The following is a 25,276-nucleotide window of genomic DNA, read 5'->3' on the forward strand; positions in this document are numbered from 1 at the left end:
GGGATGAGAGATGACATGAATCAGCTATACGCCTGGGGGAAAATCCCACTGAGTGGACATCCTGTCATCATGGGCCTTGATAACAGGAATAAAACACAGGAAAACAAAAATGGTGACATTTCTGACACTAATAGCTAATAATCTGAATATACAATGTCAAAGAGCATGATTCAGATAGAATTAATGATGAATAAAGAATTGTTATGAGTTTTCTTTGAATTCTAGTAAAAGGGGTTGTTGATTTATATGATCAAATGAATGACGTACCATGGCCGTTTTACTACTTCAAGAAGGTTAGGGGCCATGATATACTCTTCTATAAATTATTTTGCTTTGAGGAAGATTTGGTACAGATTTTATTGGCAAGAATATATTAGTGGTTGAAGAAAAACACCTATAAATCTGGTGGTAACATGTCGCGTTTCTTGTCATACTTGTGCCTTTTACAAAGTGCCTTATTCAAATTCAAAATAATCATTGTCTTTTTAATTACCCATAGGGTCAGAAATATCCAAGTTCATAAAAAAATGTATATGCACGTGTGCAAATATCTCTTCAAGTGCACCAGTGTATTGTTTATGTCATATGGACGGCATTGTTGATGTCAGAAGGATGTCACACTGGAAACAACGTCATTCTGATTTTTCAAACCTCATGTAGCAATTCATGTACTACACTCGCTCTCGCTCGGGGAATACAAGAATTCTGAATTCGTAAAATCAGTATGACTCACATTTTCGTATAATAATCTCTTCGTTTGTAATACTTATACATGGGAAACAAATTGACCCACGACCCTTCCACAATGATGTGTGAGAATCATACATCAAATGCCATTGATAACTCACTCACAACAGCAAGAGTATGGGGTACCCCATGTACCTTTCTGACAAGACAAATGTACCCCAGGTACCTCTCTGTAAACACAAATATACCCCAGGTACCTTTCTGTATACACATATATACCCCAGGTACCTTTCTGTATACACATATATTCCCCAGGTACCTCTCTGTATACACAAATATACCCCAGGTACCTTTCTGTATACACAAATATACCCCAGGTACCTCTCTGTATACACAAATATACCCCAGGTACCTTTCTGTATACACATATATTCCCCAGGTACCTCTCTGTATACACAAATATACCCCAGGTACCTTTCTGTATACACAAATATACCCCAGGTACCTCTCTGTATACACAAATATACCCCAGGTACCTTTCTGTATACACATATATACCCCAGGTACCTCTCTGTATACACAAATATACCCCAGGTACCTTTCTGTAAACACATATATACCCCAGGTACCTCTCTGTATACACAAATATACCCCAGGTACCTTTCTGTAAACACATATATACCCCAGGTACCTCTCTGTATACACATATATACCTCAGGTACCTTTCTGTATACACATATATACCCCAGGTACCTTTCTGTGTACACATGTATACCCCAGGTACTTTTCTGTATACACATATATACCCCAGGTACCTCTCTGTATACACAGATATACCCCAGGTACCTTTCTGTATACACATATACTCAAGGTACCTTTCTATTTACACATATATACCCCAGGTACTTTTCTGTATACAGATATATACCCTAGGTACCTTCTGTATACACATATACTCAAGGTACTTTTCTATATACACATATATACCTCAGGTACCTCTCTGATTACCGGTACACATATATACCCCAGGTACCTCTCTGTATACACACATATACCCCAGGTACTTTTCTGTATAGACATATACCCCAGGTACCTTGTATCTAGACAAATGTTGACTACAGTGTAAGAATCAACATGTAAATGTTGCTACATGTAATGAACAGAAGTTGTTATCCATAAAATTGTACGTTTTCTTATCCCAAAAGTTTTATTGTATATAGTAGTGGAAGTGATTATTTAGTGTGGAAAGACCTTTAGATGATGCCAATGTTGAAATATACTAAATCTGCAATATCTCCATCAAATTTCAATTTCAAAAGCAAAATGCTAAATTTTGAAGAATTTAAAAATTAATACATTACAGAGATCAAAAGACATTTTTTTGCAACTTTCACTGAAAGCATTGATATGTTGAGTACGTATGTATATACATTTTGGTACTTGTATAACAATACTATAGTGGTCTTATTGTATGTCATCTTGTACACTGTATAACAGTTTCACAAACATTATGGAAGAAAATACAGTTAACCTCAGTTAACAAAAGTAAAGAAATACCAACTCTCACATTTCGTTGACTGAAAATATACATATAGTTCTATTTTCTCTATATTTAGAGTGAATATTTCAAGAAGATATCTATATTTTAAAGATAATCAACCAAAAATCAACCTAAGTACTTTTTTTTCCCTCCTGCCTCTTGACTTACTGACCAAATCTGTCAAGAAATGAACTGTTGTTACATTATGTTGAAATGACAGACCTTGTTATGATTAAATCTACGAAAATACTCTGAATATATGGCTATGCATGTGAATGAGGCTAGGCATATGACATGTAAAGAAGAACCAGGAAGTTATGGTAACAGTGAACCAAAGCGTCAAAGTGTTTTACTTCCAAACTGATTTTAAAATTATTTTTGGTTGGTTAGGTTGTGAGGAAAATACTTTTTTACATGTATTTTTCAAAGAATAACAAACTGAATTAGTAAATGTCACCGTCGTCAATAAAATTGATAGGACTCTCCAAAACAGTTTCAGTTCTAATTAGAATAATTTTTAAAACCTAACTATAATCATGAAATATGGAAAAAACAGGATGCAGATATAGTTAAATTGAAACAAAATATTAAACAAATCATTTTTCATTAAAGCTAAACCTTGTTAAATCAAATAGTTTCTCAAAATATAATCTATTTGGAAGGAAACTTCAAGTACAGTATTACCGAGCTGATTGAAAAGTAAAACACGCTCAATTTCATCTGTACAAAACCAAACTAACACGCAAGCCGGAAAACTAGTTTCCAACAATACTAAATCTGAGAATCAATCTAAAATAAAAACAATTCCAGCAGAAATATGAGTATTTGATCATCTTGGCGCTATTTACCACCAAAGAAGAGTTCTGGAGAGCAAAGACGAGGAGATTGGAGGGCAATTGCTTTCTCAATAAACAGTTATCATTCGTAATATCCGTGAAGTTAAAATGTTTTATTATGCAGTAATTCTCACATCGCTGGACCAACAAAGTTATCTTCTTTTACCATGGGACAGTTTATCATCCCTAACCTGGGAGTGAAATCGCAGGGAGAAGCTTATTAATTTAGAATCTTGACTTTGTGAGTTCACCGCCACCCTCACTCAATTTGCCTTGATGCCAACAAGCCAAAGGACGCCAACTTAAACCGGCTGTGATGACGGTCATAAATGTCAAAACTCAACCACTAAATATCCCCTTATCACCACCCAGTTTATCTAGGAGGGGGAGTTTTCTGGGGAGAGTTGCTTTTCTTGGAGTGGGAATAGTATGGTTACCTTAGTATCTCCTGCCAAGATCTTTAACTTATAGTCCATATCAGAAAATGGCTTTTATCAGCTGTAGTTACATGAATGGGCAAGGCATGTCATTGACAAAGACTGTTGAGCTACTATCAGTGGCATGGAATCGGCCATGGAGATCTTTATATCCCATTCACACAAGGTATTATAGAATTGTTTATTGGACATTTTGATGGTATATTCTGATGAAGTTACCTTTAACTATTTAGATTTCATTATTTGGGATGATTTCACTGAGAGATATTCAGCCTCAATGAAAGGAAATGTCTTATCTCAAAATTATTGCTTTGTGAATGGGTATTATCAGTTAACAGTAAATATTTTGTTATAGGTAGAATAACTTCTAAACTGACAGGTAGATGCAGCGTGAGTGAGTGGGATTTTATGCCACTTTCAGCATACATTTTGTAGCAAGGTGATATTTCATCACCCTCTCTAGCATTAGTCTGCATATGAATTGTAAGTGAGTGAGTGAGTGAGTGAGAGTTTGGTTTTACGCTGCTTTTAGCAATATTCCAGCAATATCAGGGCGGGGAACACCTGAAATGGGCTTCACACATTGTACCCATGTCAGGAATCGAACCCGGGTTTTCGGCATGACGAGCAAACGCTTTAACCACTGGGCTACCCAACCACCCCGCATATGGATTGTGAACATGACACTTGACTTTTAAATCAGAGACAGGCAATCCTGGAATGGAATAGATAGGAATTTACACTTATATGCATGGTGTGGGGAATCCATTAATCTGTCTCCCAGACCCTACAGATTAAATTAAGAAATACACCAAACTCAAGTCTAAAACAATTCAACAAATCCAGATAGTCCCTGAAATTAAGCATTCATCTGGGCTCCATCTGGATTATATTTTATAGTTTGTAGATAGTTATAAAAACTACTCAAAAGAAGTTAAGAAACAAACGATTCTTTCATATTACTATAGTTAATCTGTCATAATCTGAGATATTAACCATAGTAATATGAAAGAATCAGGTGTTCCTTAACTTCTTTTGAGTAGTATATAAGATTATAAAATTGGGGGAAATAAATATTAGCCTAGGGATCCATCAGTGGATTGGTTCAAGTTGTGTGCAAAATACAATGCTTCAAAAACAAATCTTATGGTTTTGATCAGTCATATTAGTTTTATATCTCTCTTGGTGTTTGATATGAAGGTTATTCATCCTTCAAGGAAACATCTAGCAGTATGTAATGTTTGTTTCATATGGAAGCCAAATGAAATGATCAAATTTGAAAGTCCTAAATACCAATGACAACACTAAATCACTTGGTCAATGTGTCTGCACAGTTTCAGGAGAAAATCAATATTGGTTTCTGAAAGCACTTTTTATAGAATAGTACATCACCTAATCATATGAACAGGCGAATGTTATCCTGAATTCTTATGCAACTAAATCAATGACAAGAAAGATGTCAAGTGTTCACGACAGTTTTTATGTTTATAAACAGACCTATATAACCAATAGGTCTGTGGTTTAAACCTCCATAAACACAAAAACATAATGAAGTCAATTCTTAGAAATAAATATGTCAACAATAACAGTAATAGCTTCATGGACTGCTTATTTAATCATCAACACAACGTAGACAACCATACAAAATCAGCGCAATAATGTAACACAAACCCTGCCCATTCGATTATTAGCCAATCAGGAAACAGTAGTCCAAAGGGTGGCACCTAATGTTTTTCACTGTATGGTAACATAAATACCACAAAACTTGTTTGGGTAGCCCTTCAAATGAACCGAATCACTTGTAATATATTGTCATAAGCATATGAACAAACACAAGCACTTCCAGGCCACAGCTCAAGTCTTCCACTCTTTTTCCATACACATCAGGAAAGGTAACGGAAAAGACAATGGTGCTAATTTCTGCAATAACATTGAAGCTTAGTTTATGTCTAAGTCAGGTGTGATGTCTGCTATCTGTGATCATACATCGCTTTCGGTTCTACTTTAGTTAACGAATGAGTTAACATGTACTTTATATGACAAACATGTCAAAACAGCGCCCACAAAAATTGTCCATTATTAAAAGAAAATGTATGCATTACGGAAATGTACCAGACTGTTCCAGAAAATACAATTACACTGTAAACACACACACATTAAACAACATGTCTCCAACTGTTATCATCTGCAGGAGTCTTCAGATTTAAAAAATCTTGTATCGAATCAGAATTACCATGGTATCATTTGACAAAGGTGTCAGTCAAGGCTCCCTTATCACTGCAGGCTTGTCTGGAGATTTGGAGCCTCCAAAATACACACAAAACAAACGATTGGTGCTATCTGGCCACCCTGTGATTTACGGCAACTGCTGTAGGTCTATTTTGAGTCCTGTTACTCAACACAGCTGATTAGCAAGTTTAATCCTGGGTAATTTCAAATATATTTAAAAAACTGGATATCAAGTGCGCACTAGAGGGGAGGCCCAACAGGGGTTACCTGAACTGGCTTGAAGTGAGTCATGTATAAAGTGGTGGAATGTTGGATCAGTATGTTTGGTCATTTTCAAACAATGATATGGGTATTTCAACATTAATGTTGAGGCCTTATCCTGTGAATATGTTCAAAGGGACTATTCAAAGAATGTACAACAATGCAATTTCACATAGATAAGTTTCTTAAGAGTAAATTTTGTAATAAATGTTATCTAGATTAGAGAAAACTTTATTTTATATAGACTTGAAATTTGAAGATGAGGCTTAGAAATTATACAACCAGGAGTTGACCCTCATGAAGGTGATGTAATAAAAGAATATATCACTCTGGGTGGATCTTCAAGAAAGGGACATAAAAGAGTATATCACTCTGGGTGGATCTTCAATAAAGGGACATAAAAGAGTATATCACTCTGGGTGGATCTTCAATAAAGGGACATAAAAGAGTATATCAGTCTGGGTGAATCTTCAAGAAAGGGACATAAAAGAGTATATCAGTCTGGGTGGATCTTCAATAAAGGGACATAAAAGAGTATATCAGTCTGGGTGGATCTTCTCGAAAGGGACATAAAAGAGTATATCAGTCTGGGTGGATCTTCAAAAAGGGACATAAAAGAGTATATCAGTCTGGGTGGATCTTAAAAAAAGGGACATAAAAGAGTATATCAGTCTGGGTGGATCTTCAAGAAAGGGACATAAAAGAGTATATCAGTCTGGGTGGATCTTCAAGAAAGGGACATAAAAGAGTATAATACTCTGGGTGGATCATCAAGAAAGGAACATAAAAGAGTATATCAGTCTGGGTGGATCTTCAAGAAAATGACATAAAAGAGTATAATACTCTGGGTGGATCATCAAGAAAGGGACATAAAAGAGTATATCAGTCTGGGTGGATCTTCAAGAAAGTGACATAAAAGAGTATCATACTCTGGGTGGATCATCAAGAAAGGAACATAAAAGAGTAAATCAGTCTGGGAGGATCTTCAAAAAAGGGACATAAAAGAGTATATCAGTCTGGTTGAATCTTCAAAAAAGGGACAAAAGAGTATATCACTCTGGGTGGATCATCAAGAAAGTGACATAAAAGATTACATCACTCTGGGTGGATCATCAAGAAAGTGACATAAAAGAGCATATCACTCTGGGTGGATCTTCAAGAGAGTAACAAAAGAGCATATCACTCTGGGTAGATCTTCAAGAAAGTGACAAAAGAGTATATCACTCTGGGTGGATCTTCAAGAAAGTGACAAAAGAGTATATCACTCTGAGTTGATCTTTAAGAAAGTGAAACCAAAAAAATATGCTTCTCTGGGTGGTTCTTCACAAGAGAATAATTTGCAGTTACATGTCATCCTTGTTAATCATCTACACCTCATTTAGCAGACGTACATACAGCCAAACAGAATAAGTTGTAGGTTTTTGTGCGTTCCCCTGACAGAACAGGTTATGATAATCTTTCTCAGAAATAAATTGCCCAAATTGAGCCAGGAAGCCTAACACAAACAATTTCCCAAATGGAGCCTAATACATGTATTTGTCAGCCAGCTGTACCACAACACCAAAATAACAGAAGTAAGCGGCTGATGTTAACCATACACTGAGAGGTATTTACTATCATCCCTTACATTTATAAGTTTTTATCCCACTTTTATCTTGTACTTAACTAGCCCCCTTTGGGAGAGCCTCTTGGTGGAATGCTGCCACATGACTACCAGAGAATGTTTCTGATTGGCTGAGGGCGCCCTCAATGGTGAGAGAGAGAGCAGGACTCATGCAGCCATCATCTGGCGTTCTGCTCAATTTGGTGTGAATTTACCATGATGCTGTCTCATTCTTTAACTAAGTGGCAATAAATCAGCACACATGGAAACAGACCTGGGGCAATCTATTCAAGCACACTTTAACCTAACAACATCTACTTGGCCAATAACTGATCAGACTACAGTCTAGACGCTAATGTCTTTGGTAATGTCATATCGGTTTGCTCTACCTGCCAGTACTGACATGTAATGCTTTTGTACCAGTTGAGATACCAACTGATTGTTCTGCATGTTTAAAAGGGACAGTCAGCAATTTCAATTTGGTCAAAGGGGGTGACTTGTATAACATGATGAAATATGTTAAGGCAAATTGGAAAAAGACTCTGTGTTGTTAAGTTTGTGTTTGTAGTCATCTAAATATGCAAATAATATTTGAATGAAATAGATTCACTCTCCGAGATCATTAAAAGACAGACATTTCATTCAAAATGTCTTGTACAGACACAGATACTGGATTGAATACTGTTTGGTTGTGGACTCTTGGTTTACTTAAAGAAAGCAATCCTAGCGCTGTGATGTTCGTAACTCGGATACGCAAACATCGACTTACGATAATCGTAGCGCTAAGATTGTTTTGTGAAAGTGGGCCCTGTTCTGTCATGACAAAAGGGGGAGTAGCCTAAGGCCATTTGGCAGTTCTTCCAAGCTGGAATCAAGTCGTTCAGGACGGTGGGGTAGCCGGGAGTCTATGATGTTCGCTAGTCATGTGGAAGGCCTGGGTTCAATTCCCCACGTGGGATCAATGTGTGATGCCCATTTCTGTTGTTTACCACTGGGATGTTACTGGAATGTTGCCAAAAATGGGGTAAAATCCATACTCAAAGTTGCAAAATCCACTTGAAAATTCCAAACAATATTATGTATATAAATTAATCTCTCTTGACTCGACATAGTTTCTTCTAAGGGTCCTACGAGTGTTTCCAGCCTCACCTTTCACAGATTTATTGGGCGGGGGACCATCTCTAACCCACGGAGGATCTCCATGGCCTGAGAAGTCTCGAAGTTTGAGATAGCTGATGGAGAGTCGGATGATGGAGGCCTTGTCCAACTGGCTTGTGATGGCCGCCGGCAGGGGAAGCAACTTGGCCAACTCATAGAACTCATAGTTTTCCTTCCCACGGCGGGACCGCGCTGCGTCTCGTGACTTCTCCTTCCTCATCTCTAGGATACTGTAAATAATAGAGACAATGGTTATACACTGTTGGGTACCTACTTGTCATTCAAAGTTGTGTCTTGATCAAATATGTATTAAGTTGCAACATTTCTCAATATGCAAAAAGTTGCAACTTGATCAAGTATATGAAAATTCGTGAAGTTTTTGACCAAGCTGATACACTTGATAAAAACCAATAAATTGCAAACTTGCAGTATTAAAATATATATTTGCAAAGGCACTACTGCTCACCAGGTACATTCAAAGTGAACTGAAAATACTATGTTGTGAAGAAATAATAATGATGCTTTTCAATTAAACAAATTTTAAACATTTTAAATTTAGTTTGGTTTTCAATTCCTAATTTAAGTGTCACATTTAGTAGAGAAAAGCCTAACCAAAGTGTCAGCTCTCAAGGCATTGTGGTCTTTGAGAAAATAACACATAACTGTTTTACACAATACATATAAGTACACTTAAGGTTGTAACTTAAACAAAAATATACATAGACTGGTAGCATAAACAAGTATGCATAAGCTTGTAATTTATGTATACTAATAGTATTAATTTAAACAAGTATAAATAATCCTTTTTAACTTTAGCTTTAAACAAGCATAAATAAGGTTTTAACTTAAACAAGTATACTAATGGTATTAATTTAAACAAATATATATGTGGTTTTAACATAAACAAGTACAATTTTTTTCTTATGTTAAACAAGTATAAATGAGGTTTTAACTTAAACAAGAATACTTATGGTCTTAACTTAAACAAGTATAAATAAGGTTTTAACTTAAACAAGTATAAATAAGGTCTTAACTTAAACAAGTATAAATAATGTTTTAACTTAAGCAAGTACAATTTTTTCTTATGTTAAACAAGTATAAATGAGGTTTTAACTTAAACAAGAATACTTATGGTCTTAACTTAAACAAGTATAAATAAGGTTTTAACTTAAACAAGTATAAATAAGGTCTTAACTTAAACAAGTATAAATAAGGTCTTAACTTAAACAAGTATAAATCAGGTCTTTTTACTTAAACAAGTATAAATAATGTTTTAACTTAAGCAAGTACAAATAAGGTTTTAACTTAAATAAGTATACTTACCGTTTTAATTTAAACAAGTATACTTAAGAGAGAGAATTTATGGATGTCAACATCTATATCATTAGGTTGAAATCCATAAATTCTCTCTGTAATGTGTTTCACTTCTAAATGCCATTCAAAGAAGAACACATAAGAATGTAACTTATGTATATTAAAGGCTGTAACTTAAGTATAAATGAGGTTGTCACTTAAACAAGTATAGGTAAAGTTGTAATCGAATCAAGTACATAAATTCCACCATGACAAAGTGACAGTTAGATTCTTTATGTTCACATGTGAACACTTCAAGCGAATACATTTAAGATCTACACCAGCATTCAAGTTCATGCTATAATATAGTTTATCTGTATGTATTGGTCAAGCACATCACCATTATCTGTCAGTCTTTATTTTCTTCTTCCTTCACTTACTGTGTTTACCCTGCACCACCTGCTTGATGATGAAAGATATGGCACTCCTCACACCAGGCAGTGCAAGGAGCCACACTATGTAATAGATCTGGTGAATGTGTGTCAAGGATGGCCCAGGTGATAGATAAAAGCTGTGTTATCTCACATGGCAGCATCTACGACATGTGACTTTATCAAGTCTGATGTCACATGAATGACAGATACAACTTTATTACTACCTCTGACATTAATGCCTGTTGAATGATCATTAATGCCTGTTGAATGATCATTAATGCCCGTTGAATGATCATTAATGCCCGTTGAATGATCAGTGAACACAAAGTTATAGAGTTGAAAGGACTTCTTTTCAAATAGAGTAAACTGCGGTTATAATGTTTGTTTATTTGTTTGTTTGTTTGTTTGTTTAACGCCGCACTCAGCAATATTCCATCTATATGACGTATTATTACTTTGTTGGACGTTTATATCCGTTGCAACGTTATAATTTCAAAATATCTATACTCTTGATTTAGTGTAACATGTGAACACCTCTCATAACTTGGAGAAAAGCAAGAAACAAACACTACACCTACAAATTCACCACAAAGCACCTTCATTCACCTTGATTGTCTCTGTAGTAAAAAATATGGTTAAATTTCACACCAAAGAAAAACCTTTTTTGAACCTATTTTATCAAAAAATTGCACAAGCATTTTACATTGCAAGCACAGTGGACCAAACCCTTAATGATGAGTTCTTAAACATTTTTTTTATTAGATGAAACTTTGTTACAAAATTTTATCAAAAGTATTAAAATGACTGACAACTAGCTTCTTAATTTCATCATTTCAATAACAATGACAGATTTATCTGAAATGCAAAACAAAAGGCAGAATTTTCAAACTTTTTGAAAGAAATTAACTACAAACACATATATCAACACGTCACATGTTTTAGAGTCTCGTGTTTTTTCAACAATATGTGATCACGCACTTTAATGACCTAATCAAGGTAGACGCTTCAATACTCAAAGTATTCACCACTTGCTGCTGAAGTTGTGGTGCGAATAAGGCTACACGAGGAAAGATATTCATTAAGTAATGAAACATACCTCAAAACTTACTTTTTCCCAAATGTACATTTTAATCAAATTTGATCTGATGATAATTTTGCATCGGAACATTCATATGTACTGATTATGTATCGGCAGATATTTGTAAACTTTCTGTCTGTAATGTCATGTGACTGATCATGTTGCATCTATTTTTAACTTGACTGTAATGGAGGGCTCGAAATCATGTGACTAGCTGTAACAGGATGGTGACTGATCAAATCAAGCGAGGCATTACTGCAATAAAATTAACAAGAAATAGTCATATGACCATCGAAGTTTTAACAGAAATAAATGATCTCAGATGTAAAACTTAATTTTCTGGTATTGGGATTGTTATTGGACACATAATAAGAATTACTTCTTGGGGCCTCGAAATCCCATAACACGATATATCTGAAAAAAACATTTTTCATACATTTTTCATCCATCTACATGTCTAAACCTTGAAATTAATAAAAAAAGAAATTATGCTGGCTGTCAGTTTTATGCACTCTTTCAAAACTTTAATAAACTGGTTACTTTTTCAAAGTTCTACTCGGCCGGAAAGCACTTTAATGATAATTTGTTGTTTTGCTATATTAGCTCAACAAAGATCATTGAGCATTTTTCATATCACGCTATAAAAATAAAACTACCTACAAACGAAGGTACTACAAACAGACATATTCATAAAGTAATCTAATAGATTTCCACAAATACTTTGACACTGCAGAATGTTTGTTCCGATGCAGGTGAGGACTCTGTGCATCATGGGACAGAGGACATATGAGTGCATGCCTCATGGGTTAGGTCATATAAAATCAGTAGCCTTCATCAATAAATATGTCATAATATATGCAACAGCGGCTAGAAATTGTCATTTACAATTGATTTATTGATTAACACAGGTGCATACACAATTTGGTGATTATAAGATTATCTTTCCAAAAGACATACAATTTCCTTTTATGTGTCAGAGTGAGTGAGTGAGTGAGTGAGTGAGTGAGTGAGTGAGTTTGATTTTTACACTGCTTTTAGCAATATTCCAGCAATATTACTGCGGGGGACACCAGAAATGTGCTCCACACATTGTACCCATGTCAGGAATCGAACCCGGGTCTTCAATGTGACGAGCAAATGCTTTTAAAACACTAGGCTACCCGATGCCCCTTATGAAACTTGAACAATGGACAACGACTATTAAAAACAATGAAAAGTGCCAGATTGATGTTGATAATTATTCTTATGATTATAGAAAGAGTTTTGTAAGTTATATTTCAAATTATTAAAAAACACAATTATTAAAACATAAAGTTTGAAAGTGTGTATGAAAAAGGCCTGTGTTTCACATAATGTTCATCATGTCAGTCAATGTCAATGGAAAAGAAATGCGCTCTTGTAGCAATTATTCAGCAATACCTCAGCATTGATTTCCTGTTAGACATCCAACAAGTGAAGTTTATGACATAGGCATTGACCACCACACCCACACAATGCATAATTGTGTACACCCCGAACCCCTTCACCAAGGTGAACACTTCAATACACAAATGCAAATGTCAACTGGAGTTGTAAAAAGGACATGTCTATTGACACTTAGTCATAAACGCTAATTCTATTCTTAGTGAGCACTGACGGAAACAGAAAATGTTGCTACTTCCTTGGAGTGAGGTCCTGCACATGCCTGTCTCAGTTGAGTGCACAGATACGAGCGTTAGTGCGACATTGACACCACTAACAACTTCCTCCCAGCCCACATCGTCACCAGTTTTGCCTCTTCTGGTGTCCGCTAATGTTCACAACAACAAAAGACGACCTAAAGCTACAAAACCAGACATTTTTATTGAGCTATATCTTCTTTATTGAATGCTTGCACCAGTGTGGTAGTTTCTTGCCGTAAGCAAGATTGTCGTAGCTCATTTGATGAATGATGAATTGCAACACCAATACTCTTGGCGATGAGTTATTGACAGGAGGGTGGGAACCTCCTCCAGAGCAATCAATTTACATTGAAAACAAATGCTGTTGAGCTTGAATTATGGAAAGAAGTAGACTTTTTGTAAAGAGCTAGCTTTTTTGCTTGTCAGGGTACACAAATATCTCTTTACGAAGGCTGTTGTTTGTGTTTCCAGTAATTCAATAATAAAGTTCTGATGATACCTGGTAGTTGTTTCTCATCATCAATTCTCAACAAGATCAATGGCAGCATTTAAGGACACATGTTCATGGTAACTTCTTTAGCGTGCGAGTGTCTGTTGAATCGGAGCTGTTCAAAAACCATGCTTGCATAAACAAGTCTCTTCATTTTCAAATCTTGTGTTCATTTTCAAAAAATGTTTTAATCATTTTTATCTCGGCCAAATATCAAACTAAATAATATTATATCATAACGTTGTACATAAAATATATTTCATATTAAACAAATATTTGGAGATAATATTCAAATTTGAATAAACTTTTAAAAAGATGGTAACTAAACACTGACCTTACAAGCAAACAGATAGTTTGGGTTATGACTTTATTTTATCAAAGCTCTGCTCCAATTTTGATAAAACATCTGCATTTGATAACATATGCTACAGACCAGAAAGCCAGTTGCTCATTTCGATCAATGTCTGCAAGTATGTCTTATGTACTGTTTGACTACCAAATCAATATTTATCACATGACATATGAATCAGTTTTTCATGAAGGTTGAGTGAGTGAGGGTGTGAGGGAAGGTGTATGGTTTTACACAGCTTGTAGAGGTGAAGTGAGGTTAAATTTGGTTTAACGTCGTGTCCAAGATTATTGCACTTATATAGTGACGAGCATGCACGTGTGTGTGTGGCTGCCTGTACTAGTCCCGACTGATGCCGATTTATAGTGCTAGCTCACTGAGATACCATGCCGCAGTTTAACATGAATACCCCACTCAGACACATCATACTGTCTCCGAGCTGACCAGTCCTTGTTTTAGCCCCTTAATGCCGAGTGCCAGACAGGGTAACAACAAGTACCATCTTTTAACGTCTTTTGGTATGATGCGGCCGGGGATCGAACCCAGGACCTTCCGCTCTCCGGGCGGATGCTCTACCACAAGACCACGGAGGCGGTCCACAGCTAGTAGAAAAAGTCCAGCAATATCACAGCAGGGGACCCCAGGAAGGTGCTTCAGACAGTATACCCAAGCCGGGAATCAAACCTAGGACTTAAGCATGAAGAATAAATGCTTTAAAAAATAGGCTACTCAACTGCCCATGTTATCTGAATTTAAAAAAAAAAAAAATGTTATCTGAATTTTTATCTCCTTAAACCCTTCTCTCAGGTTAACAGATAATGATATAACGAAGAAAATGGGAATCATGAATATCTGGGGGGATATTTTTAGTCTCAGTCTTCGTTACAAAAAAATATCACAAAGATATTCACGATGCCTTGTTTGTTTTTGTTCAGGATGTGACATAAACTTGTGGCTGTTTTATGAGGGGTGGTCGGGTAGCCTAGTCGTTAAAGCATTCGCTCGTCACACTGAATACCCGGGTTCAATTCCCGACATGGGTACTATGTGTGAAGCCCATTTCTGGTGTCCCCCGCCGTGATATTGCTGGAATATTGCTAAAAGGGGCGTAAAACCTCACTCACTAACTCACTGTTTTCTCATTTTGCTTTTATGTTGACTTGAGAAGCAAATTGCCTTCATATGCATCAATATATTGAGCATTTTGCTTACAGATTCATCTTGACTTCATATCAGAGCCATGGTAATCATACCAATTTTGACTGTTGTATGTCTATTTAGGAGATAAATATTTCGTTTTGTAAGATTTGCGTGATGTTATGCTGAATGGATGTACGGAAATTTCATTTGAACACGACGCCGTAAGGCGGAGTGTTCAAATGAAAAATTTCCGTACATCCATTCAGCATAACATCACGCAAATCTTACAAAACGAAATATTTATCGACATTGTAACATGAACGTTAATTAAATCGATATTTAGGAGGAACTAATTTACTGAGCGCATGACACAACAAAACTGTCGTTAGTAATACGTCTCCTCGTGCTCACCTTCGAAAAGATGCATGATATGGGGTGCCGCGAAACCGATCAATGGTTTCGAGGTACTCCAATAATGAGGGTCCATTTTACGAAAGGGGTGGTCACATGTTCAAGCTCATTTCTCAGTAAATAAACAAACAACAGGAAATATCACAAATTCAATTCTTTATCACAGTTCCTCATCTTACTTGTAATTTGTAGTTATGCGTAACTATGAAATACAAATAATCAAAATTAGAAAAGACGTACATACTGTTTGGCCCCTGTACAAGATAGTGTCAACTCGCCTGAAACTGAGGTGGTGACAAGAGACGTCAAACGTGCGAAATTTCAGACATGCAGCTTAGCTGGGATTGAAAAAGTTGTTTACTGTTACAGTGGAATAACATATGTGAGAGAGGCCGTGGAAATTAGCAGAAGAATTAACCTGGAAATTACTCACGGGAGCAGTGGACAGTGGCAGGATATTTGTATCTATGACAGGTACCAAATTACGTTCGTTAGCGAGCTGCTGCTGTCTCTGAAAAATGTTCGAATAATGTCGTTTTTGAGACGAGCTCGAGTCAATGGAATACGACTTCAACGATTCATCGGATTTGTGGCCGGTAATTCTGCAAATCTCGCGATTCAATACCTGCGTTTGACAGTAAAGTGACGGCAGTTTGCAGTGTGAAATTCCCGGTCTTGGATAATGTTTATGCTGCGCTCAAATGGCGGCCCCCTGATGTGCCTGTGTATGGCAGCACGCAACCCAACAAAACTCGATTTTGAGTAAAGTTCTCCCTCAGCATTTCTGACTTCGGCATAAAAGAACCTCAGTCTCTCATTCAGTTGAAAAGCAGGAAGCTCTTCGAACGTGGGTTCAAAACCTCGGAAACCAAGCCATTCTGGAAGTGAAAAGATTGCCTTGTTCAGGGTACAAATGTGACGGTAAGTGGGAGTATTTCGTTATTATTACGGTGTCGTGTTTAAATGAAATTTCCGTATATCCATTTAGTATAACATATCTCAAATCTTACAAAACGAAATATTTAATTTATGTTAAGATTTTGGTCAATCTCGTTATATTATTGCCAATTTTTGCGATGACACATTGGTCACGCTTTACATTGCTATTATGGCAATGGTGTAAGGGAGGTAACTCTCGCTGATGTTGATCGAATCTGCGTAGGAATTTTTTTTTATTTGTTTATGTATTCTTTTATGTTTCAATGGCTTACGTCGAAATATTTTAACTCCCAGTAGATTTGGAGAGGTTCCTATCCACGATGTCCTGTACTGCTTTTGTATCAAGGGACGCGAAGCGGTGACTGGACGCTTGAACTTTGGGCTCTACGGAAACGCTGGCTGTATTTCCTAGTTCGGGGGCCATCTCAGAACGGTTTTCAGCTTCAACAGCTTTTTGTGGGTTATAATAAGAACAAAATTAGGTGGATGTATGAAAGTCATTATAGAGTTGCAATAAATGTTTTTTACTCTGTTAAAAATTGATTTTGTTTTGTTTTTTCCTTTGGCCAAGCCCAAGAAAATTACATTATTTATGATTATGATTTTGTAATTAATGGACCAAGGTTAATTTCATTTACCTTCAAATTCTTGTATTATCTCAGAAAATGTCTCGTCGCCCCATTCACTCAATATTTCATCGAAATCTCCGATGTGGAAATCAGGGTAAATTTCCATCTGTTCCTCCATGTTGATGATTTCAAAAATAGTTCCATTAATTAATGTATACATACACGGTGATGAGACCCCAAAAACTCAGCGATGTTATGCTCATTCGACAACACTTTTTAACCAATCAGATCAGGGAACATACCTACATTTATGTTACAATCTAAATTAGATCATTTAAAAGACAAAGAGAAAATTAATCCTTTGGCATGATACTCAAATAGCTATCAACTGTTACATATATGGATTTCTATGAAAAAAAAGTGATCTAATTACATAGCAACAGCCTGCAAGGTTCAGTGGGATTCAAAAGGCGTTGGCGACACTAAAGTCACTTGCAACATATTGTGATAAAATCTCCTGATGTGATGTTTTAAGGGCAACTTCTCCGTTCTAAATGGCTCCAATAATGTGACAATAGTGGCTGATGTAACAATGCTTTGGTCAAACAAGATTATTGATAAAACATTTTTTTTAATACAAATTTATTGTTTTGTTGCTTTTATCAACATATTACAGAATCATGACAATGACCTCTGCAAAACTGAATAAACAAACAACTAAAAATCCAATATACTCCCATGGAAGAATTTCAAATATTCTACAATTATTTTGGAACATACCTGATTGGACAATTTCAAGGTTTAGGGACAACAGATAAGTTAAAATTTTGTGTTTTACCATACCTGGCTGTGACATATCTTTTCCCAACACAATGAATGGTGTGATGTCATAGTAGTGACATGCGGTGTTGATCTAAACTTTAAAAGCTTGCTTAGTTTTCTTTTTGTAGAATACTGATGTCAAAAAGCATATCCTTGAGCCATAATTTGTTTAAAGGCTATCATCTTTGTTTCCAACCCACACAAAACATTAACTCAACACAAGCCACTTCACTCAATAGCTTCATTTCACTAAAACAACAGTTCGTGTTTGACAATTTTGTCATGGTAGAATGGAGTTAACATACTGTGTTATCTTATGTAGAGCTAGGTTAGCTGTACATTTACCTTAGCTAAACTTAACATTTGAAACTTCATGCTGCACATCATCTTCCCGAGGCAAGAGAGTTAACTGACTATAAAAGTCCAGTTTCCACCCTTGCCGAACTAGGCTGGTATTATGGAGTTACATTTTGGCTGGACTAACAATCGAAATCCAGTTCGGTCGACTGCAGGATTTGCAAAGCATGTGCACTGCCAATTCATTGTCAGCAGATATTTTCCAAATCTTTTCATGTTTTTAATCAAGGTGCTCACGTGATTTGATGCATTTCGCCATGTAAGACCCGTTTTATCACAATATAGATCTTGATTATGGATCAGATCGTCCTGACTCGGCGCCACAATTTTGTGTGAAGCAAGCGCAAGTAACGAGAGAGGTGGAATCCGATTGGTCCATAGGAGAGGCTTAAAAGGGACATAACTGGTAATAGTCACTGGTGGCGCTACGATCGTGCCCAGTAATTCCAGCCTAGTTCGGAAAGGGTGGAAACTGGACTTTTAGAGCCAGTTAACTCTCTTGCCTCGGGAGGATGGCTGCATGTTGATTTCAAAAATTAATTTAGCATATTCTATATACAGGTAACATAGCTCTACATTTAAAACATTAAGTATATTTCCAAATGATTCATGTACTATTGAATTCTTTCCCATCACAATTCAAGACCATTTTTAGTGTGTGCTGTGTATACATCATGTTAAGACCCAGACAGTGTATAAATGCTGTATACTATCGGTCACCGACCAGTTATAACCATTAGTTTCATGTTATATCTGACATATTCTGTGTACAAAGTTGACTGTACCAATAACCTTCATTTTTGTGAAACTACGAGCAAAGGGAATTATTTCTGTCCATGGAATAAGATCCAATTGATTTCGGTTATAACACTATGATAGGGAATCAAAAGTGGAAATAGAACTTTCCTGTCGACTTACTGAACCAGTTATCGCAATCATCTTAACAGCACGTGCCACGTGATCACGCACACCACTTCAGTTATTCAAATTACATTTTTTAGTATCTCAATTTTTTTATTCATCAAAATGAATAAAAAAGGCTATTATCAATTTGTCGTCTGTAAACTGACAAAAACACTATTCCCCAAATTCGATCTTTACATCCATAACACTATGTACTATGGATTTCACGATATATATAGGATATGCATTTTTGGAAAAAATGCTTTAATAGGTTTCAGAATTGCATTTTGGGGAAGAAATGACAGACAGATAGAAAGATTAGACAGAACTGAAAGTGCATTATTGTGTTGTTTGATTTATATTTTCTCGTGCATAAGTCATGTGACACCGTGTCTTTTCTAAAGTTGTTTTTGAGCAAGGTGATTATGGTGGTTTTTTAAAAGCATTTCCTCACAAGACTTCATTTTGTTCCTTGGCGATAACTGGTCGCAAGCCAGTATGTGTATCACATGTTTAGATAAACAGTTCGCAAATGTTGTACACTAAGCGTATAACATGCTTTGATCCAGACAGTCAGCATCGCTGTAAACTTTGTATACCGGGGTAATACATGTTAATATCCAGACAGTCAGCATCGCTTTTAACTTTGTATACCAGGGTAATACATGTTAATATCCAGACAGTCAGCATCGCTGTATATTATGTATATTACATGTTTAGATCCAGACAGCCAGCATCGCTGTATACTATGTATATTACATGTTTAGATCCAGACAGCCAGCATCACTGTATATTATGCATATTACAAGTTTAGATCCAGACAGCCAGCATCGCTGTATACTATGTATATTACATGTTTAGATCTAGACAGTCGGCATCGCTGTATACTATGCATATTACATGTTTAGATCCAGACAGCTAGCATCGCTGTATACTATGCATATTACATGTTTAGATCCAGACAGCCAGCATCGCTGTATACTATGCATATTACATGTTTAGATCTAGACAGCCAGCATCGGTGTATACTATGCATATTACATGTTTAGATCCAGACAGTCGGCATCGCTGTATACTATGCATATTACATGTTTAGATCCAGACAGCCAGCATCGCTGTATACTATGCATATTACATGTTTAGATCCAGACAGTCGGCATCGCTGTATACTATACATATTACATGTTTAGATCCAGACAGCCAGCATCACTGTATACTATGCATATTACATGTTTAGATCCAGACAGGCAGCATCGCTGTATACTATGCATATTACATGTTTAGATCCAGACAGCCAGCATCGCTGTATACTATGCATATTACATGTTTAGATCCAGACAGCCAGCATCGCTGTATACTATGCATATTACATGTTTAGATCTAGACAGCCAGCATCGCTGTATACTATGCATATTACATGTTTAGATCCAGACAGGCAGCATCGCTGTATACTATGCATATTACATGTTTAGATCCAGACAGGCAGCATCGCTGTATACTATGCATATTACATGTTTAGATCCAGACAGCCAGCATCGCTGTATACTATGCATATTACATGTTTAGATCCAGACAGCCAGCATCGCTGTATACTATGCACATAACATGTTTAGATCCAGACAGCTAGCATCGCTGTATACTATGCATATTACTTGTTTAGATCCAGACAGCCAGCATCGCTGTATACTATGCATATTACATGTTTAGATCTAGACAGCCAGCATCGCTGTATACTATGCATATTACATGTTTAGATCCAGACAGTCGGCATCGCTGTATACTATGCATATTACATGTTTAGATCCAGACAGCCAGCATCGCTGTATACTATGCATATTACATGTTTAGATCCAGACAGTCGGCATCGCTGTATACTATGCATATTACATGTTTAGATCCAGACAGCCAGCATCGCTGTATACTATGCATATTACATGTTTAGATCCAGACAGGCAGCATCGCTGTATACTATGCATATTACATGTTTAGATCCAGACAGCCAGCATCGCTGTATACTATGCATATTACATGTTTAGATCCAGACAGCAAGCATCGCTGTATACTATGCGAAATTACATGTTTAGATCCAGACAGCCAGCATCGCTGTATACTATGCGTATTACATGTTTAGATCCAGACAGCCAGCATCTCGGCCAGGTCTCTCTCTAGATTTGATGGATGAGGAGAAAGAGCCACAGTCAACAATTTACAGGCATGAGGTACCTATGAATAAATTTCCTATCCAACTGGCATCGAGAAATCAAGTTGATCCTTGGACTAGAGAAATGTGATTGATGGTTCTCATATGGATGGGATTTGCTTTTTAATCAATCAGTGAGCTAAGTGGCTCTCGGATTATTTGGCATTGAGCGAACGCACAAGAAAGAAAGGCAATGCAACCTTTTGGAAAATGAAAAAAGATTGTCCATTCATGATAACTGTCTGGGTCACTTGTGTGTCCATCTTTTTATCTTCCAATAATAATGATACACTTATTATGACATAACCCATCCCTTTCATCCTGACTGAGAAAATGAAGCGACATACATGTACGAGCAACTTATCAATAGACATTCAAGAAATTGAATTTGAAGTAAAAGGACCTCGTCATGATTTACTTTGATATCCACCAAGGTATTTAATTCAATGAATTCAATAAATGCAACCCTATGGAGGTATTATTTGCATGAATTTATTTTGATCTTTTAAAAGTTTTTATGTGAATTTATGGGTTTAGAAAACATCCATGTATAATGATGCTTATGATCATTTAAGAAATAGCATTACAGCACTCCTGTATACAATGTAAATTACATGTTGAGATCAAAGCAATGCTGCTCACCAGGTACAAGTGTATGAGTGAGTGAGTGATTTTAGTTATATCAGGTAGTGTCATCTTCATTTCAGAGGAAAGCCTGAAGTGATGTAGGTTTAAGACTTTCAACACTTATGGTGAAACATGGCCACGGGTATGGTGCTGACAAACCTAGAAATATAATTTGGGCCAAGTGGGATTCGAACCCACAATCATAGGTTTCTCAGGGACAGGACTGTGCACAGAGAATTGATGATTGGGCCACCAATACCTCTACAATCAATGCAAGCTGAACAGTGTATTTAGTGCAATCTTTCGCCGTCTAGTAAGGAGAGTGTTAATTTTTATTGGCTTTGTAATGTGGTCTGTTTGATGTGAAAGGACAGTATTGTGTCAGTGTAATATTATTTTATTGTAATGGTAACAACAATTCATGTTTTGAGATCTAAAATTATGTATTTTTTCAACCTCGTCAACAATGGCTTGTTTATTGCAGCTGTTAGTGCCTAAAATAAACATATAATCTTTTACTCAAGTACAACCTCTGAACATAAAAATATTAATTCTTAACCTAACCTACAAAACCCTAATGTAGTGAGACATATTCTTCCAAAATATAGCTCTCTTTGTCTCGTAGTTTCTAAGAAGACTACTTTGTTATGTGGCAATGTCAACCTTAAAATCTGAATTTTATGAGAAATATTTGAGACACTTTTGGTAGGACCATCCATGCAATGTTTAAGCATCATAGGCTACATTGGTTCAGAAGATGTTAGTTGAAGTAAACTATTCTTTTTTCCAATATCAAAATTATCCTCAATCAAGGTTTACTCCATACAACATATTCATTCACAAATCATCACTTGGTTTCAAAATGGACCTCTCTCTGTTAGACATGCACCTAAATGCATCCAAATTGAAAAGTCCAAAAACATTTTTCACATTCAGTGAGTGCTTTATGAAAGAAACTCTCTACATAGAAACTTTACACATTTATAAACTTGCTTTTCTTAGAAAACCTTCTCTGTGCAAGACATTTAACCATATTTTAATTATTTTTAGGAAACAAGAATGTTGTTGTTTTTTGTTTAACGCCGCACTCAGCAATATTACAGATATATGATGGTGGTCTGTAAATAATAGAGTCTGGACCAGACAATCAAGTGATTGATATCATGAGCATCGATCCATGCAGTTGGGATCGATGACATGCATCAACAAAGTCAGCAAGACTGACCACCCGATCCCGTTAGTCGCCTCCTACCCCGGACCTTTACGGGTCCAAAGACTGCATGAAGACATTTAATACTGCATGAAAACACACAGCATGAGAAAGGGCATGGATACATCACACAGACTGCATTAAACCAAGAACAACAATACAAAGCATGTCCCTTTAGAACACTGACAGATTTTCCCAGCGTTCAGCGGGAACCTCATCTCCCATACCACTTGTTATAACTTTAGATTACAGGTTCTGTAACATCTCTGGCCAATAAACAATTCATTAACATAAGAAGGACGAACATGTCACAAAAACTGCATGAAACGTCAGTCACCTGGCCACCAGTTACGTAACACTTTTACCCCCTGTTTACCCAGTCAAGAAAACATAAACAGATGTTTACATAGATCATTTTTCATACCAGGTTTAAGATTTTCAGTGTGCATGTTGAACTTGTGTTTATTTTCTACCACCATGACATGCTGTGTACCACAAGAAGTTTCTGCACAGCTTGGTGACTGTACACAACACTCTTTCTCTGTTCCCACAATCCCTGGAAGTAGCTATGATAGATCAGGTCAACCTTTTACAACCACAAGACGCCACAGAATAACATTCTCATTCCAAAAATTCCTTTTGATGTTCATATATCTCTGGTGGGGTTAGAGTGTTGCCACTTCTATCATATATGCTTATGTATGAGTGTTTACTTGCATGGGGGCTTGTGTGTGTGTTTGTGTGTGAGCTTTTGTGCCTACGATGTTGCTACTTTCAATGTATTTACCTGGACCATATTTACCTGAAAATATAAAATTGATATTTCACTCAAGTGAAAAATTAATTAACTCCTTATGACAGAACCAGGGTTTTATGCGGCACACAAATATGCGTCCATTATGCACAAATGTTGAGATTGAACATAGAAAAGAATATACTACAACAATATTCATTGTACCTACAGCGCATCAAGAGCAGTTATGGATGTCTGTTATTTCAGCCATCAATCATGACCACTGACCACACTATCATTGATTCATTCCAGGCTCTAAAGTAATTATCAAAAGGTACAGTACACTACACCATTTCATTACTTAAAAGGATCCTTAAGATTAATTACTGGGGGTCCCCTAGAGAACTACTGACGGTCTACTTCAATGACTCTGTGGTTTTTAGACAATTGAGAAAATACATCATATGAAGGGGCAGTCAGGTGGCCTAGTGGTTAAAGCGTTAGCTCATCATGCCAAGGACCCGGGTTCGATTAATGACATGGGTACAATGTGTGAAGCCCATTTCCGGTGTCCCCCGCCGTGATATTGCTGGAATGTTGCTAGAAGCGGTGTAAAATCAAACTCACTCACATAATATGAAGAAGAACGTTTGATTTTACTGACCAAATGACATGTTCACATCATGAAAGTACCACGTCTGAGAGGTCACTATGAGATGAACAACTTTTTTAACAAGAATAGACAACAGTATCTATGTAACAAACTTCCTCTGCTGTAACACACACGGACATACATATGCAGCCTAATAAACTAACTTGCAAGTTCAGTGATTGAAACTTGCCTATGTGTGTTGCACATACACAAACACACATCTTATAAGTATTCACTTAATCTTTTAATATTCTAATAGCGTCAAAGTTTTTAGCTTTATGGCTGTCACAATAATTCAAGAAACAAGGGCAAAAGTGAGCGTGGCTCACTAATACCCTCGACCCGCCTAGTGTGTCAGTAGTTTCAAACTAAATAATCGATAGGGTTAGGGTTTTAAAAATTCTTAAAAAATGGAAAATTAATCAAAACAATTTTTTTCTTTTTGAGATGAATCCACTGAATAGTTTAAGAGAAATTGCGGACGGACGGAAGGATGGACGGAACCTTGATATAACTATATACCCCCGACCTAAAAGGCCGGGGGTATAATAATTTTGAGGGCATGGTCAAGGGCAAATGTCAAATGAAGGCATGGCAGCCAGTTGGATGTTTTATCATCGGGATTAAAATGATTCCATTCTAAATCACACCACTTCT

At 36.5% G+C, this 25,276-nt stretch overlaps 1 protein-coding gene and 1 pseudogene across 2 annotated transcripts in view; one reads left to right on the top strand and one right to left on the bottom strand.

The window, feature by feature from the left end:
- Window positions 1-25,276, bottom strand: part of LOC139442048 (protein trachealess-like) — a 118,609-nt gene that overhangs the window by 34,592 nt on the left and 58,741 nt on the right. For both annotated transcript variants that reach the window (XM_071222829.1, XM_071222828.1), the window contains one exon: window positions 8,743-8,981. In XM_071222829.1, the coding sequence (XP_071078930.1) occupies window positions 8,743-8,981 (239 nt within the window). The remainder of the gene's footprint in view (window positions 1-8,742; window positions 8,982-25,276) is intronic.
- LOC139442175 (uncharacterized) lies at window positions 899-1,791 on the top strand (annotated as a pseudogene).

This window comes from Haliotis cracherodii, unplaced genomic scaffold, assembly GCF_022045235.1.
Source record: "Haliotis cracherodii isolate W230 unplaced genomic scaffold, xgHalCrac1.p SCAF_5, whole genome shotgun sequence".
In the NCBI taxonomy this organism is placed as follows: Eukaryota; Metazoa; Mollusca; class Gastropoda; order Lepetellida; family Haliotidae; genus Haliotis; species Haliotis cracherodii.